Consider the following 13,419-nt stretch of genomic DNA (forward strand, 5'->3'; position numbering starts at 1 on the left):
AAGACTGAGATTAGGAAGAATTTCTTCACTCAGAGGGTTGTGAATCTTTGGAATTCTCTACCCGAGAGGGCTGTGGATGCTGAGTCGTTGAGTATGTTTAAGGCTGAGATAGATAGATTTTTTGGACTCTAGGGAGAATCAAGGGAAAGCGGAGTTGAGGTTGAAGTTGAAGATGGGCCATGATCTTACTGAATGGCGGAGCAGGCTCGAGGGGCCGTATGGCCTACTCCTGCTCCTATTTCTTATGTTCAGCACCAGTCAAGAATGGGGAAGGAGAGAGAGAAAACACATCTTATTTCTTTTTCTTAAAAAAAGGAAATAAATTATTCAAAATTTCAAATTTTTGAAAAGTAAAATTCTCTTACCTTTCACTACTTTGGTGCAAGGTCTGATCCGACTGTAAAGTCCTGCTGGGAGGCATCTCCCATGCTCCCTAAAATACAGAAGCACCAAGTATCACTTTTAATTGCTTCCCCCAACTGCACAAAGTTATTTACAATTATCTTGTGAATCTTGTCAGGATGTCAGTGCTGCACTGACTTTGCCACACCTTACGAGACAATTATACTGCAGTTTCTACATTTAAGTGTTAGATTGGCTCTGTTGGTAGTATCCCACCTGAGTCAGAAGGCTGTGGTTTAAAGCCCAACGACAGACTTTGAGATATAATCTAGGCAGATACTTCAGTGTAGTATTTCAGATCAGATGCTAAACTGAGGTCCTATCCACCTGTTCAGATGGATGCAAGAGATCCCTTGTCAGTACTAAAAAGAGCAGGGAGTCCACATGACTATCTGCTGATTCATTCATTTGTCACTGTGCAAATTGGCTGCAGCATTTGTCCAACTGTGAATGCACTTCAAAAGCAATCCAATGGTGCTAAAGTTATTTGGACATGCTAAGGACACGCAAGGCGGTACTTGAATGCAGCAGACTTCGAATTTTGGCAAATGGCGCAAGACTTTTTGGAAGTAGGCAGTTTTAAACTGCTTGAGTTTTATGCTAACTGCAATGTAAGTGGAACTGATCCGATGCCATCTTTTAAAGCGTAAAAAAAAAAGCAGAGGTCTGGATCAGGTTTGATGCCTGATCTCAGGCAAGATACTCAATACTCTGATTCAAGATGAAGAAAAAAAAAATCCAGTGCCTCACTCTTGATTGTTCTCCAGGATCCTCACTGGAAATCGTTTTGTGTGTGGACATCAGTTGAGGACAAGGTCAGGCTCAGCTGTGATGGCTTCCACAGTTGGAAAGCTCTCTAGCCTCACGTACAAAGAGCTGATATCTGGGCAAGGTAATGGATGGCTGCTATTACTGGTGGAACCGTACCCCAGCAAGAGTCAACATCTTCAGGAGTGCAGGGAAGAAAATTGTGGCGGGGGGGGGGGGGGGGGGGAAAGGAGGGGAAAAGAAAGACAGTGCCCCTTTACATGTTAAGCTTTGATTTCCTGCTTGATTTCACACTCACTTCACTGCCATCAGGACAGGAATCCATCAGGCTCTGCTGGATCGCCAACTGAATCAGCTGATCATCCTCATCCCCATCAACTCCAAGCACCATGTTCCTTCTGCTGCCGCGGACGTGGTAATTTTCTGGTATCGTGAAAACAGATGGGTCCACTGCAAAGGCAGAGTCTGAAGACAGTAGAAAAATGTATAGATTAACTCCATAAGCTGCAACTTGGCACATTCAGCGTATGGGGTAAAGATACTATAAGCGACATTGTTTGTGTATTTGGCTATGTGCAATGACACAGTACTCCTGCAACGGGTTGAGAATTTCATACTAATGGAGGCAGGGCTTACCCATGTTGTTCAGCAATAGTGAAAGTACTCTATAAATTTATAGTTAGTTTCCTGATAATGGAGACATTGTTTACCTTTACTGAGTGTGAAACTGTTCTGGACGGACCACAATTTATGGAGCGATTTTACTTTTGCTGAGCAGTATGGCTAAATTGGTTGCATTAGCATGAAACTAACTTTCTCCCTATCTGTAACATTTTCAGCAGTCTCAATCCATTTCCAGTGGGATTTGGCCTGCAGCTCAAAAGTGTCTATCTATTACAGCACTAATTTGACAATCTCATACAGACAGGCCACGGCAGCTAGTGGCTCGAAATGTAATATCACACTGGTGCAGTAGGGGGTGCTCTTACCTTGCTACACCTGACCTGGGAATGCTTGAGGCAGACACTGAATCCCCAAAATGGAATATGTTCCATTCTCCAGCATCAACATCCCTCATCTTGAGCACAAGTTTCACCAGAAAACTGGATCTGCAGAGGTGGCATGAGAGCACAAGAAAGAGAATGATAATAAAAAAGGCAAGGGAGAGAGAGAGAGAGAGAGAGAGAGAAAAGGAGAAAAAGAGAAGAGAGCAAGGACAGGTAAAATACACAGCACGTGCCCAAGAAAGGCAAAGAGGGAGCCTGAACGTGAGAAAAAGCAAGAGAGAAAATGAGTGAAAGCAAGAGACAGGGAGGGAGGGAGACAGAAAGAGAAAGAAACTGAGAGCTAGTGCGCAAGAGGGAGAGAGAGAGAAAAAGACAGACACACAGCCATACACAGAGCAAGAGTAAGCGAGCGAGAGACACACAGAACAAGGAATGAAAAACAAAACGGAAACCAAAGCAGCAGTTTATGTGCTGAATGGCTGCTCCCATCATTTCTTTTTTGAAATCCCAGTGATGAGCCTTTCCGAGCCTACGATTTTTAACTGCAGTTAAATGCCAGGAAACAGAGGGAATTCCACCATCAGGACTCTCGAGTGCTACCACCAACAGTAAAGACCACAGAAAAGCCCAACTCTCAGTATAATCTTCCCAGGATAAAGATAGCCCTGCTTCTTCGCAAGTTTCAGAGAAAGATGGAATTCCACACAGGCAGGTTTAACTGAGTCAGTACAAAGTGCTTCACATAGAATTACATAGAATGTACAGCACAGAAATAGGCCATTTGGCCCAACTTGTCCATGCCGGTGTTTATGCTCCATACAGCCTCTTCCCACCAGTCTTCATCTAACACCATCAACATATCCTTCTATTCCTTTCTCCCTCATGTGTTTAACTAGCTTCACCTTAAATGCATCTATGCTATTCGCCTCAACTACTCCATGTGGTAGTGAGTTCCACATTCTAACCACTCTCTGGGTAAAGAAGTTTCTCCTGAATTCCCTATTGGATTTATTAGTGACTATCTTACATTTATGGCCCCAAGTTCTGGTCTCCCCCGCAAGTGGAAACATTTTCTCTACATCTACCCAATGAAACCCTTTCTTAATCTTAAAGACCTCTATCAGGTCACCTCTCCGTCTTCTCTTTACTAGAGAAAAGAGCCCCAGCCTGTTCAGTCTTTCCTGAAAAGGTATAGCCTCTCAGTTCTGGTATCATCCTAGTAAATCTTTTTTGCACCTTCTCCAGTGCCTCTATATCCTTTTTATAATATGGAGACCAGATCTATTCACAGTACTCCAAGTGTGATCTAACCAAGGTTCTATACAAGTTTAACATAACTTCTCTGCTTTTCAATTCTATCCCACTAGAAATGAACCCCACTGCTTGGTTTGCTTTTTTTGAAAATGGCCTTATTAACCTGCGTTACTATGTTTAGTGATTTGTGTATCTGTATCTCCAGATCCCTCTGCTCCTTTAACCCATTTAGACTCTTATTTTCCAAGCAGTGTGTGGCCCCCTTATTCTTCCTACCAAAATGTACCACTTCACACTTCTCTATATTGAAATTCATTTGTCATTTACACACCCATTCTGCAAGTTTATTAATGCCTTCCTGTATTTTGTCACAGTCCTCTTCAATATTAACTATACCCCCAATTTGGCGTGGTCCACAAATTTTGAAATTGTGCCCCCCGCCGCCCCCCCCACCCGAGTCTTGCAAAGCGCACGCTGCTCCTGGCTATAAGATTGTTGATTGGAATCACCTGCTCCGTAAATGCTGAACAGTGGTCCCAGCATCGATCCTTGTGGAACACCACCTCCCACCTTTTGCCAGTCTGAGTAACTACCTTTAACCCCTTCTCTCTGTTTTATGTTTTGTAGCCAGCTTGCTAACCATTCTGCTACTTATCCCGACTCCATATGCTGTGCCCTAAGCCACGAGTCTACAATGCGGTACCTTATCGAAGGCCTTTTAAAAATCCAAATGTATTACATCTACTGCATTACCCTTGTATGGAATTAGTTTCCCATATCAGGTTAATGTTTGTGATGGTCTTTGGGGAAAAAAGGCTAATTTTCACAAGCCCCAAGCAAAACGGAATTTCAAATCACCTAAAATATTGTACATTTGAGTCAGATTGAGAACTTTTAACACAGTTGCTTAGCAGGGCAATGTACGCAATATACGAACCTCCATTAGACGTTGGCACAGTTAAGTTGCTCTGTGATCCCTGGTGTGCTTGTGGCGTTGGTGGTTTGAGGGTGCTGCATGCATTCACGTTTCCAAATGTAATTCGTGCATTCAGTACGTAGAAGAGTGGGATTTCTGGGGCAGATAGATAGGATAATTTTAGAAAAAAAAGTTATAAACTAAACAACAACAATATCTTGCTGATGAATAGCCAGGGTGTCCCAGCTAAGGCAGAACTGTTTGGTGTTCTTTTATACACATGCAATTTTGCCAATATCAACTCAAACCCGTGATATGCCCCTCCTGCAACCCGTGATATGCCCCTCCTGCAAGATGTGGGAAGTCATGGACACTACCAGTATCCCTGCCGATCATGTGTGCAGGAAGTGTGTCCACCTGCAGCTACTGACCGATCGTATCTCGGAGCTGGAGCTGCGGGTGGATTCACTGTGGAGCATCCGCGTTGCAGAGAAACTCATGGATAGCACGTTTAGCGAGTTGGTCACACCGCAGGTAAAGGGTAACCACCAGGAAGAGTAAGAGGTGCAGGCAGGTAGTGCAGGGGTCCCCTGTGGCCATCCCCCTCTCAAACAGATATGCCACTTTGGATGCTGTTGGGGGGGATTACTTATCAGGGGAAGGCAGCAGCAGCCAACTTCCTGGTACCACGGGTGGCTCTGCTGCACAGGCTGGGAGGAAAAAGAGTGGAAGAGCTATAGTGATAGGGGACTCAATTGTAAGGGGAATAGACAGGCGTTTCTGCGGCCGCAACCGAGACTCCAGGATGGTGTGTTGCCTCCCTGGTGCAAGGATCAAGGACGTCTCGGAGCGGCTACAGAACATTTTGGAGGGGGAGGGCGAACAGCCAGCTGTCATGGTGCACATAGGCACCAACAATATAGGTAAAAAAGGGGATGAGGTCCTAAAAGCAGAATATAGGGAGTTAGGAGGTAAATTAAAAAATAGGACCTCAAAGGTAGTAATCTCAGGATTGCTGCCAGTGCCACGTGCTAGTCAGAGTAGAAATAGGAGGATATTTCAAATGAATACGTGGCTAGAGGAATGGTGCAAGGGGGAGGGATTCAAATTCCTGGGACACTGGAAACGGTTCTGGGGAAGGTGGGACCAGTACAAACCGGATGGTCTGCACCTGGGCAGGGCCGGGACCGCTGTCCTAGGAGGAGTGTTTGCTAGTGCTGTTGGGGAGGGTTTAAACTAAAGTGGCAGGGGGTTGGGAACCTGAGCAGGGAGACAGAGGAAAGCATAACAGGAAGGGACAAAAGGTATGGACTAATAGGTAAAGTGTTAAAAAAGGAAAAAGCAGGAACTAAGCGTCACAAAACAGATTTGAAAGTTCTTTATCTGAATGCACGTAGCATTCGTAACAAAATGGACGAGTTAACGGCACAAATAACTACGTATGGGTATGATCTTGTGGCCATTACAGAAACATGGCTGCAGGGTGACAACGACTGGGAATTAAATATGCCAGGGTATTTAACAATCAGGAAGGACAGGCAGGAAGGAAGGGGAGGTGGGGTGGCTATGTTAATAAAGGAAGGAATCACTAATACAGATAAATGATATTGGGACAAAGCAACAAGATAATGAAACAGTTTGGGTAGAGATAAGGAATAATAAGGGGAAAAAAACACTAGTGGGCGTAGTATATAGGCCTCCTAATAGTTGCAACTCTGCTGGAAGAAGTATTAATCAGGTACTAGTCGGGGCATGTAATAAGGGAACAGCTATAATTATGGGGGATTTTAACTATCATATTAACTGGACAAATCAAATTGGGCAGAGCAGCCTTGAGGAAGAGTTCATTGAGTGCATCAGGGATGGATTTCTTGAGCAGTATGTAACTGATCCTACAAGGGGGCAGGCAACCTTGGACCTGGTCCTGTGTAATGAGTCAGGATTAATTAATAATGTCCTAGTTAAGGATCCCCTTGGAACGAGCGACCACAACATGGTTGAATTCCATATCCAATTAGAGGGTGAGAAGGTTGATTCTCAAACAAGCGTACTGAGCTTGAATAAAGGAGACTAATGATGGTATGAGAGCGGAATTGATTAAAGTGGACTGGGAAAATAGATTAAAGGGTAAGACAGTACATGAGCAGTGGTGTTCATTTAGGGAGTTATTTTACAACTTTCAAAATAAATATATTCCACTGAGGAAAAAAGGGTGTAAAAGAAATGACAGCCATCCGTGGCTAAGTAAAGAAATCAAGGATAGTATCCGACTAAAAACAAGGACATATAAGGTAGCCAAACTTAGTGGGAGGATAGAAGATTGGGAAGTCTTCAAAAGACAGCAAAAAGTAACTAAAGGATTGATTAAGAAAGGGAAGTTAGATTATGAAAAGAAATTAGCAAAAAAATATAAAAACAGATAGCAAGAGTTTCTATAGTTATATAAAAAGAAAAAGGGTGGCTAAGGCAAACATAGGTCCCTTAGAGGATGAGACCGGGAAATTAATGGTGGGAAACATGGAGATGGCAAAAATGCTGAACAAATATTTTGTTTCAGTCTTTACAGTAGAGGACACTAAGAATATCCCAACACTGGACAAACAGGAGGCTCTACGGGAGGAGGAGCTAAATACGATTAAAATCACTCAGGAGATGGTACTCAGTAAAATAATGGGACTCAAAGCGGATAAATCCCCTGGACCTGATGGCTTACATCCTAGGGTCTTGAGGGAAGTGGCAGTAGGGATTGTGGATGCTTTGGTGATAGTTTTCCAAAATTCCCTGGACTCAGGAGAGGTCCCGGCAGATTGGAAAACTGCTAATGTAACACCGTTATTTAAAAAGGGTAGTAGGCAGAAGGCTGGAAATTATAGGCCAGTTAGCCTAACATCTGTGGTGGGTAAAATTTTGGAGTCTATTATTAAGGAGACAGTAACGGAACATTTAGATAAGCATAATTTAATAGGACAAAGTCAGCATGGCTTTATGAAGGGGAAGTCATGTCTGACAAATTTGCTTGAGTTCTTTGAGGATATAACGTACAGGGTGGATAAAGGGGAACCAGTGGACGTAGTGTATTTAGACTTCCAGAAGGCATTCGACAAGGTGCCACATAAAAGATTGTTACTTAAGATAAAAAAATCACGGGATTGGGGGTAATATTCTGGCATGGGTGGAGGATTGGTTATCGAACAGGAGGCAGAGAGTTGGGATAAATGGTTCATTCTCGGACTGGCAACCAGTAACCAGTGGTGTTCCACAGGGGTCGGTGCTGGGTCCCCAACTCTTTACAATCTATATTAACGATTTGGAGAAGGGGACCGAGTGCAACATATCAAAATTTGCAGATGATACAAACATGGGAGGGAAAGTAGAGAGAATGAGGAGGACATAAAAAACCTGCAAGGGGATATAGACAGGCTGGGTGAGTGGGCGGAGATTTGGCAGATGCAATATAATATTGGAAAATGTGAGGTTATGCACTTTGGCAGGAAAAATCAGAGAGCAAGTTATTTTCTTAATGGTGAGAGACTGGAAAGTACTGCAGTACAAAGGGATCTGGGGGTCCTAGTGCAAGAAAATCAAAAAGTTGGTATGCAGGTGCAGCAGGTGATCAAGAAAGCCAACGGAATGTTGGCTTTTATTGCTAGGGGGATAGAATATAAAAACAGGGAGGTATTGCTGCAGTTATATAAGGTATTGGTGAGACCGCACCTGGAATACGGCATACAGTTTTGGTGTCCACACTTAAGAAAAGACATATTTGCTCTCGAGGCAGTACAAAGAAGGTTCACTCGGTTAATCCCGGGGATGAGGGGGTGGACATATGAGGAGAGGTTGAGTAGATTGGGACTCTACTCATTGGAGTTCAGAAGAATGAGAGGCGATCTTATTGAAACATACAAGATTGTGAAAGGGGCTTGATGGGGTGGATGCAGTAAGGATGTTCCCAAAGATGGGTGAAACTAGAACTAGGGGGCATAATCTTAGAATAAGGGGCTGCTCTTTCAAAACTGAGATGAGGAGAAACTTCTTCACTCAGAGGGTGGTAGGTCTGTGGAATTTGCTGCCCCAGGAAGCTGTGGAAGCTACATCATTAGATAAATTTAAAACAGAAATAGACAGTTTTCTAGAAATAAAGGGAATTAGGGGTTATGGGGAACGGGCAGGAAATTGGACATGAAGCTGAGTTCGGATCGGTCAAAGCCCTGTGGGTGGCGGAGAGGGCCCAGAGGCTGAGTGGCCGGGTCCTGCTCCTACTTCTTGTGTTCTTTAGATTTGTGGTTGGGATCAGATCAGCCATGATGTTATTGAATGGCGGAGCAGGCTCGAGGGGCCGATTGGCCTACTCCTGCTCCTATTTCTTATGTTCTTATGTTCTTAACTTTGATGACCCTGCAAACAACTGCAGTAACTTCGCGAAGAAAGAAAAGAAATAGAAAAGGAAAAAAAAGACAACTCTTAGTGAGATACAGCTCCACAGCTGCCAGGGCTTCCATTACCTCAGCCAGGTGGACAATGTCTGAGCCTGTACAGTGAGTGCTTGAAGCGCATTTGACCGTGGAGGGCAAATCTGATCCTTTCCTCGCCAGATGTCGACACACACGTACGTCCCAGCAGAGGTTACTGGGTAGTAATGACAAAAAAGTAGTGCGACATTTTTACCTATTTTGACAGGAAATCCTGGTGGCAATTGCAATGTGATGAAGTCCCTGAGTTTTGCAAAGTGCACGCTGCTCCTCGCCATAAGATCGATGATTGGAATCACCTGCTCCACAAAGGACAGTGGGTAATCCTCGCAGAGCCACAGTGTTGCTTTAAACCTGCTTAGAACAGAGAAATAAAATGCACTGAACAGTGCGAAAAGCCCTGGATCTCACTCAAATGAATAGCTCTACAACTTGCCGTGTGCTTCACCAACAAGAAAAAATAACTTGGGTTAATGTATAGCGCCTTTAATGTAGGAAAACGTCCCAGGAGCTTCACAGGAACCACAAGCACTGTGCCGAGACCATGGATTGAACTCACCTAGCCTTTATGGAGACATACTTTTTATTTTACAAAATGGAGAACTAGATCTGCACAAATTTTCTACAGCAGTCTTGACAGACAAGGAATTGCAAGCACAGATATTCCTGAAAAAGAGTTAACTTGAAAAAAAAAGAGAAAAAAACCCAAAAAATGAAGTAGGAACAAGGAAAGTCCAAGGAGAAAAAGAACAACGCATCGTGTGATATCAGTGCAACTGGTCAGTGATTTTCAAATCAGGGCCAGTAATTTTCTCTATGTCTGATCCTGGACTAGTAACTCAGAAAAATGCCTAGAGTACACAGGCTCCAGTCAGAAGTCGGGGCCCCTCCAGGTAATTAAAGAGGCTTCACTAGAAACAGTTTGGCAAACTATTTTTAAAAAATGGGGCAGGGGGCGGCCACGGGCTAATTTGTCACAACGTTCGATGCAGGTGACCGGCTGATGTGTTTCAACATCATTTACATGGTCACCTCTTGCGTTTGTAAGTTACGCTCCTTTAAAGCACTTAGCCATTCCTCCCCATTGACAAATTTATTGTTCTTCACTCTTCAACCCCCCCTCGCCTATGCCCCTGTCAACTTGCCTATTTAACCAATGAGGGAGGCTGCCTTGCCCTCCAACCCTCTCCCTCCAACCTTCAGTTAGCACCTCTCCCAAAAGCCAGACTAAAACATTATGGGCATGAACTGGGTGTTCTAACACTCTGCAGTAGCAGCAGAACGTCCTGCAACTGCTCAATACGTTTGCTCCAATATTCCATGGCTATTGCCAAGGATCCTACTTGCGTAATTTGATGCAGAGCTCAGTGGGTCGGCCAATGTCCCGGTCTCCAAGGTCAAACTCTGGGTTGAAATATTCTTCTGGCGTGATGGACGTGGGGTTGTTAATAGTTGCGGTTTCTGTGACAAGGTGCTACAAGTAACAAAAAAGACAGTATATAAGACAGTGTCTCACAAGCAAATATTCAAACACATGAGCTACCACAACAAGATATGCATACACAAACCAGGAGATATGACTATATCTGGATACTTTTTACATGAATTTTGATTGATCATGCAATCAAGCTGGTGGAATCACCATTCAATAGGGTTTGGTATGTGTCTATGCTGTGATCAGGAGAATAGGGGCAATGCACTCACATATTTTAGAGAGAGACTTGTACTTCTCATGAGGAATTTCTGAATTCTATTGTCCATCTAGTGAGGGCTCAAAACCGTACCAGTCAGTTGTCTAATGGCCAAATAGTGACTGTCCACCTTAGGCCAGAGGTAGGTGGGAGGTCGGGGGGGGGAAGTTAAACAGTATCTCTTTGGTGTCATGTTGGTGCCTAGATGTCTGGAAATGGAAAATAAAAACATGGAAGCCTGATGCACTGCCCAGAAATGTTTATCTGCAACTTACTCCATTCTGCGGGCTGATGTGCTCCTCCACTTGTACCAGCAGAGATTCAAGTGGATTTTTATCATCTGTTAAATAAACGAAGAAACAGTAAAGTTAGAAAAATTGAGCCATGTTTTGAGGATTAAAAATTTTAAAAGGAAGCTGCTCACTGCACAGATTGGTCTTCTGGAGTTGGGATTAAGGCACATGTTTGGAGTGAGAGCTTCACTCTACACAACTACAAATCTGCTGAGTCATGATAGCATCCTATGGTCTAGGAATCAAGCAGTTCTCAATGCTTAGCGTGAAGTCAGAGCAAAAACCCACGACATTTCTAAAGGTTTTGACAATTGATAGAAAATTGATTACTGAATCACTGCAGGCAGATAGAAATGGGCAATAATCAGATGAAACAGGTATGAAAAGGCCAAGCCAATAATTCCACTGAAGTGCTTACCTATATTTGTCAAAAAGATTTATAAACTCAAAAAAATTCAGTGCTTCAGCTAGGTAAAGAAAGTTTTACATTTATATAGCGCCTTTCATGACCTCAGGACATCCCAAAGCTCTTTACAGTCATTGAAGTACTTTTTGAAGGGTAGCTACTGTTGCAATGTAGGAAACGTGGCAGCTAATTTGCGAACAGCAAGCTCCCACAAACAGCAACGAAACAGAAACCAGATTAGCTGTATTAGGCGTTGGTTGAGGGATAGACGTTGGCCAGGACACTTTGAACAGTGCCATGGGATCTTTTACATCCACCTGAGATGGCAGATGGGGCCTTGGTTTAACGTCTCATCTGAAATACGGCACCTCTCTCAATGCTGCACAGAAGCGTCAGCCTAGATTATGTGCTCAAGTCTCTGGAGTGGGATTTGAACCCAGACCCCTCCGACTCAGAGGTGAGAGCGCTACCACTGAGCCAAGGCTCACAGTTACTGGTAATCACCGCTGGTTTACTCTAAACCAAACAAGTGGAAGAGGTGGCTAGAATACTTGGTGAAAGGGCAAGAGAACTTCAAAATTGTGAAACTCTTCCCTCAGTCTTCTCTGCCTCCTACAATTTACAGGATTTTAGATTCAAGTTTGGCATCACCTCATTGTTACTTCTCTCAGTTGTGCTCTACACTACGGCTCTGGCTCTTTTAGACCATAAGAATGTCATCTATGGTGTACAACTGATCAGCGTTAAATCATGTAGATTGTAATGTTAGAGCTATATCCTGGGATTTCTGCTCCCATTACATTAGGGGTGAAATTGAAAAACATTTTTAGCTCTATTAAATTTTACCCACAGTCACTGACCTTCTTCAGGAGATTAAATAAGTTGTTGATGGGGTAGTGGGGGGAAAACAGAAATTCATATGTGCAAATTATACACTGTGGAAGAAGCAGGCTGTATGGGCCAAAAGGTCATCTGTAATTTCACACTTCATGTTTTTAATGTCAGTCCCCTTCTCTACCTTTATATTTGGCCTTTTCATCATCAGTCAGGTGTTCCGTTCTGCTCCTGGTCACCACATTAACATTATTGACAGTGAAAACCTACAAAAAAAAACACTGAACTAAGCTCATGAATTTAAACATTAATTTCGCCATTAATTCTTTTCTCTTGTCTCCTGAAGACAGAGATTTACGATGTGAAAACCCTTTAGTTTTCACTTAAATGTTTATTCCCCATATGGAAGGCAAACCATGAGTATTAATGTGCTATTTGACTGTGAAGGGCATCACTATGAGTGAAGTGTCAATGTGCTTCCCATTACCATTCAGTCCCCTTAAACTTTGCACTAATTTTCCTTCTCTTAACCGCCCCCTGCACACTCCCAAAAATAACGTAGTTCGAAGATATGGCTTTCTTCTGGATTTTGTTCACCTATTTTCATTTTCTCGGTTTCACCTGGTGTCCCTTGGACAGGAACTATACCCCTACTAAGAAGTGATCTCCTCTCCTAAACCCCTCTCAAAAGGTGCTATTCAGAGAGCTGCTAGCAGCTTAATGGGAGTAGCCCAGGAGGCCAGCCTCAAGAGTTTTCATCTGTGTGTTTGGGGCAGGGACACATAAAAGAAAGAAAAGTTAAATAAGCATCAGTGAAACTTCCTGTTTTACTGTACCTTGGCTTCATACTCTTGAACAACATCAGTCTTGTCTGTCCGCCAGCCCCAGAACCCAGACTTATTCCTGTAGGTCAAGCAGAGAGTTTAGTTCTTCACACTTCTCACCCTCTTACATCTCTTAATACCATGACTCGTCCTCCCATTCATCTTGTAGAGGTGCAACTATCACCGAAACACACGTGGCTTTAGATTATTGACACAACTCGATCACTGGTCCATGTTTTTTAAAAAAACTCTTTGCTAGATCCTTAAAGAGTGAATCAAAAGCAAAATACTGCGGATGCTGGAAATCTGAAATAAAAACAGAAAATGCTGGAGAAGCTCAGCAAGTCAGGCAGCATCTGTGGAGAAAGAAACAGAGTTAACGTTTCGGGTCGAAGACCTTTTGTCAGAACTGCAAGAGTTAAAGTTTTTGAGCAAGTACAGAGTCAGGGAAAGGGGGGGGCTGGGAGGGGAGGGGAGGAAAGTTCACGTTTGATAGGGTGGAGGGCACGAGTGATTAAATGACATAAGGGATGATGGTGCAAGGCAAGGAAGGTG

General features: G+C 43.4%; 1 protein-coding gene across 1 annotated transcript in view; it reads right to left on the bottom strand.

The window, feature by feature from the left end:
• Window positions 1–13,419, bottom strand: part of ankrd13a (ankyrin repeat domain 13A) — a 34,326-nt gene that overhangs the window by 4,588 nt on the left and 16,319 nt on the right. The window contains exons 7-14 of the mRNA XM_068006017.1: window positions 12,877–12,943; window positions 12,225–12,306; window positions 10,783–10,847; window positions 10,160–10,290; window positions 9,013–9,170; window positions 4,369–4,503; window positions 1,469–1,635; window positions 366–433 (exon numbers count right to left, since the gene is read on the bottom strand). Of these exons, the coding sequence (XP_067862118.1) occupies window positions 366–433; window positions 1,469–1,635; window positions 4,369–4,503; window positions 9,013–9,170; window positions 10,160–10,290; window positions 10,783–10,847; window positions 12,225–12,306; window positions 12,877–12,943 (873 nt within the window). The remainder of the gene's footprint in view (window positions 1–365; window positions 434–1,468; window positions 1,636–4,368; window positions 4,504–9,012; window positions 9,171–10,159; window positions 10,291–10,782; window positions 10,848–12,224; window positions 12,307–12,876; window positions 12,944–13,419) is intronic.

The sequence above is a fragment of the Heptranchias perlo genome, chromosome 25, assembly GCF_035084215.1.
Source record: "Heptranchias perlo isolate sHepPer1 chromosome 25, sHepPer1.hap1, whole genome shotgun sequence".
In the NCBI taxonomy this organism is placed as follows: domain Eukaryota; kingdom Metazoa; phylum Chordata; class Chondrichthyes; order Hexanchiformes; family Hexanchidae; genus Heptranchias; species Heptranchias perlo.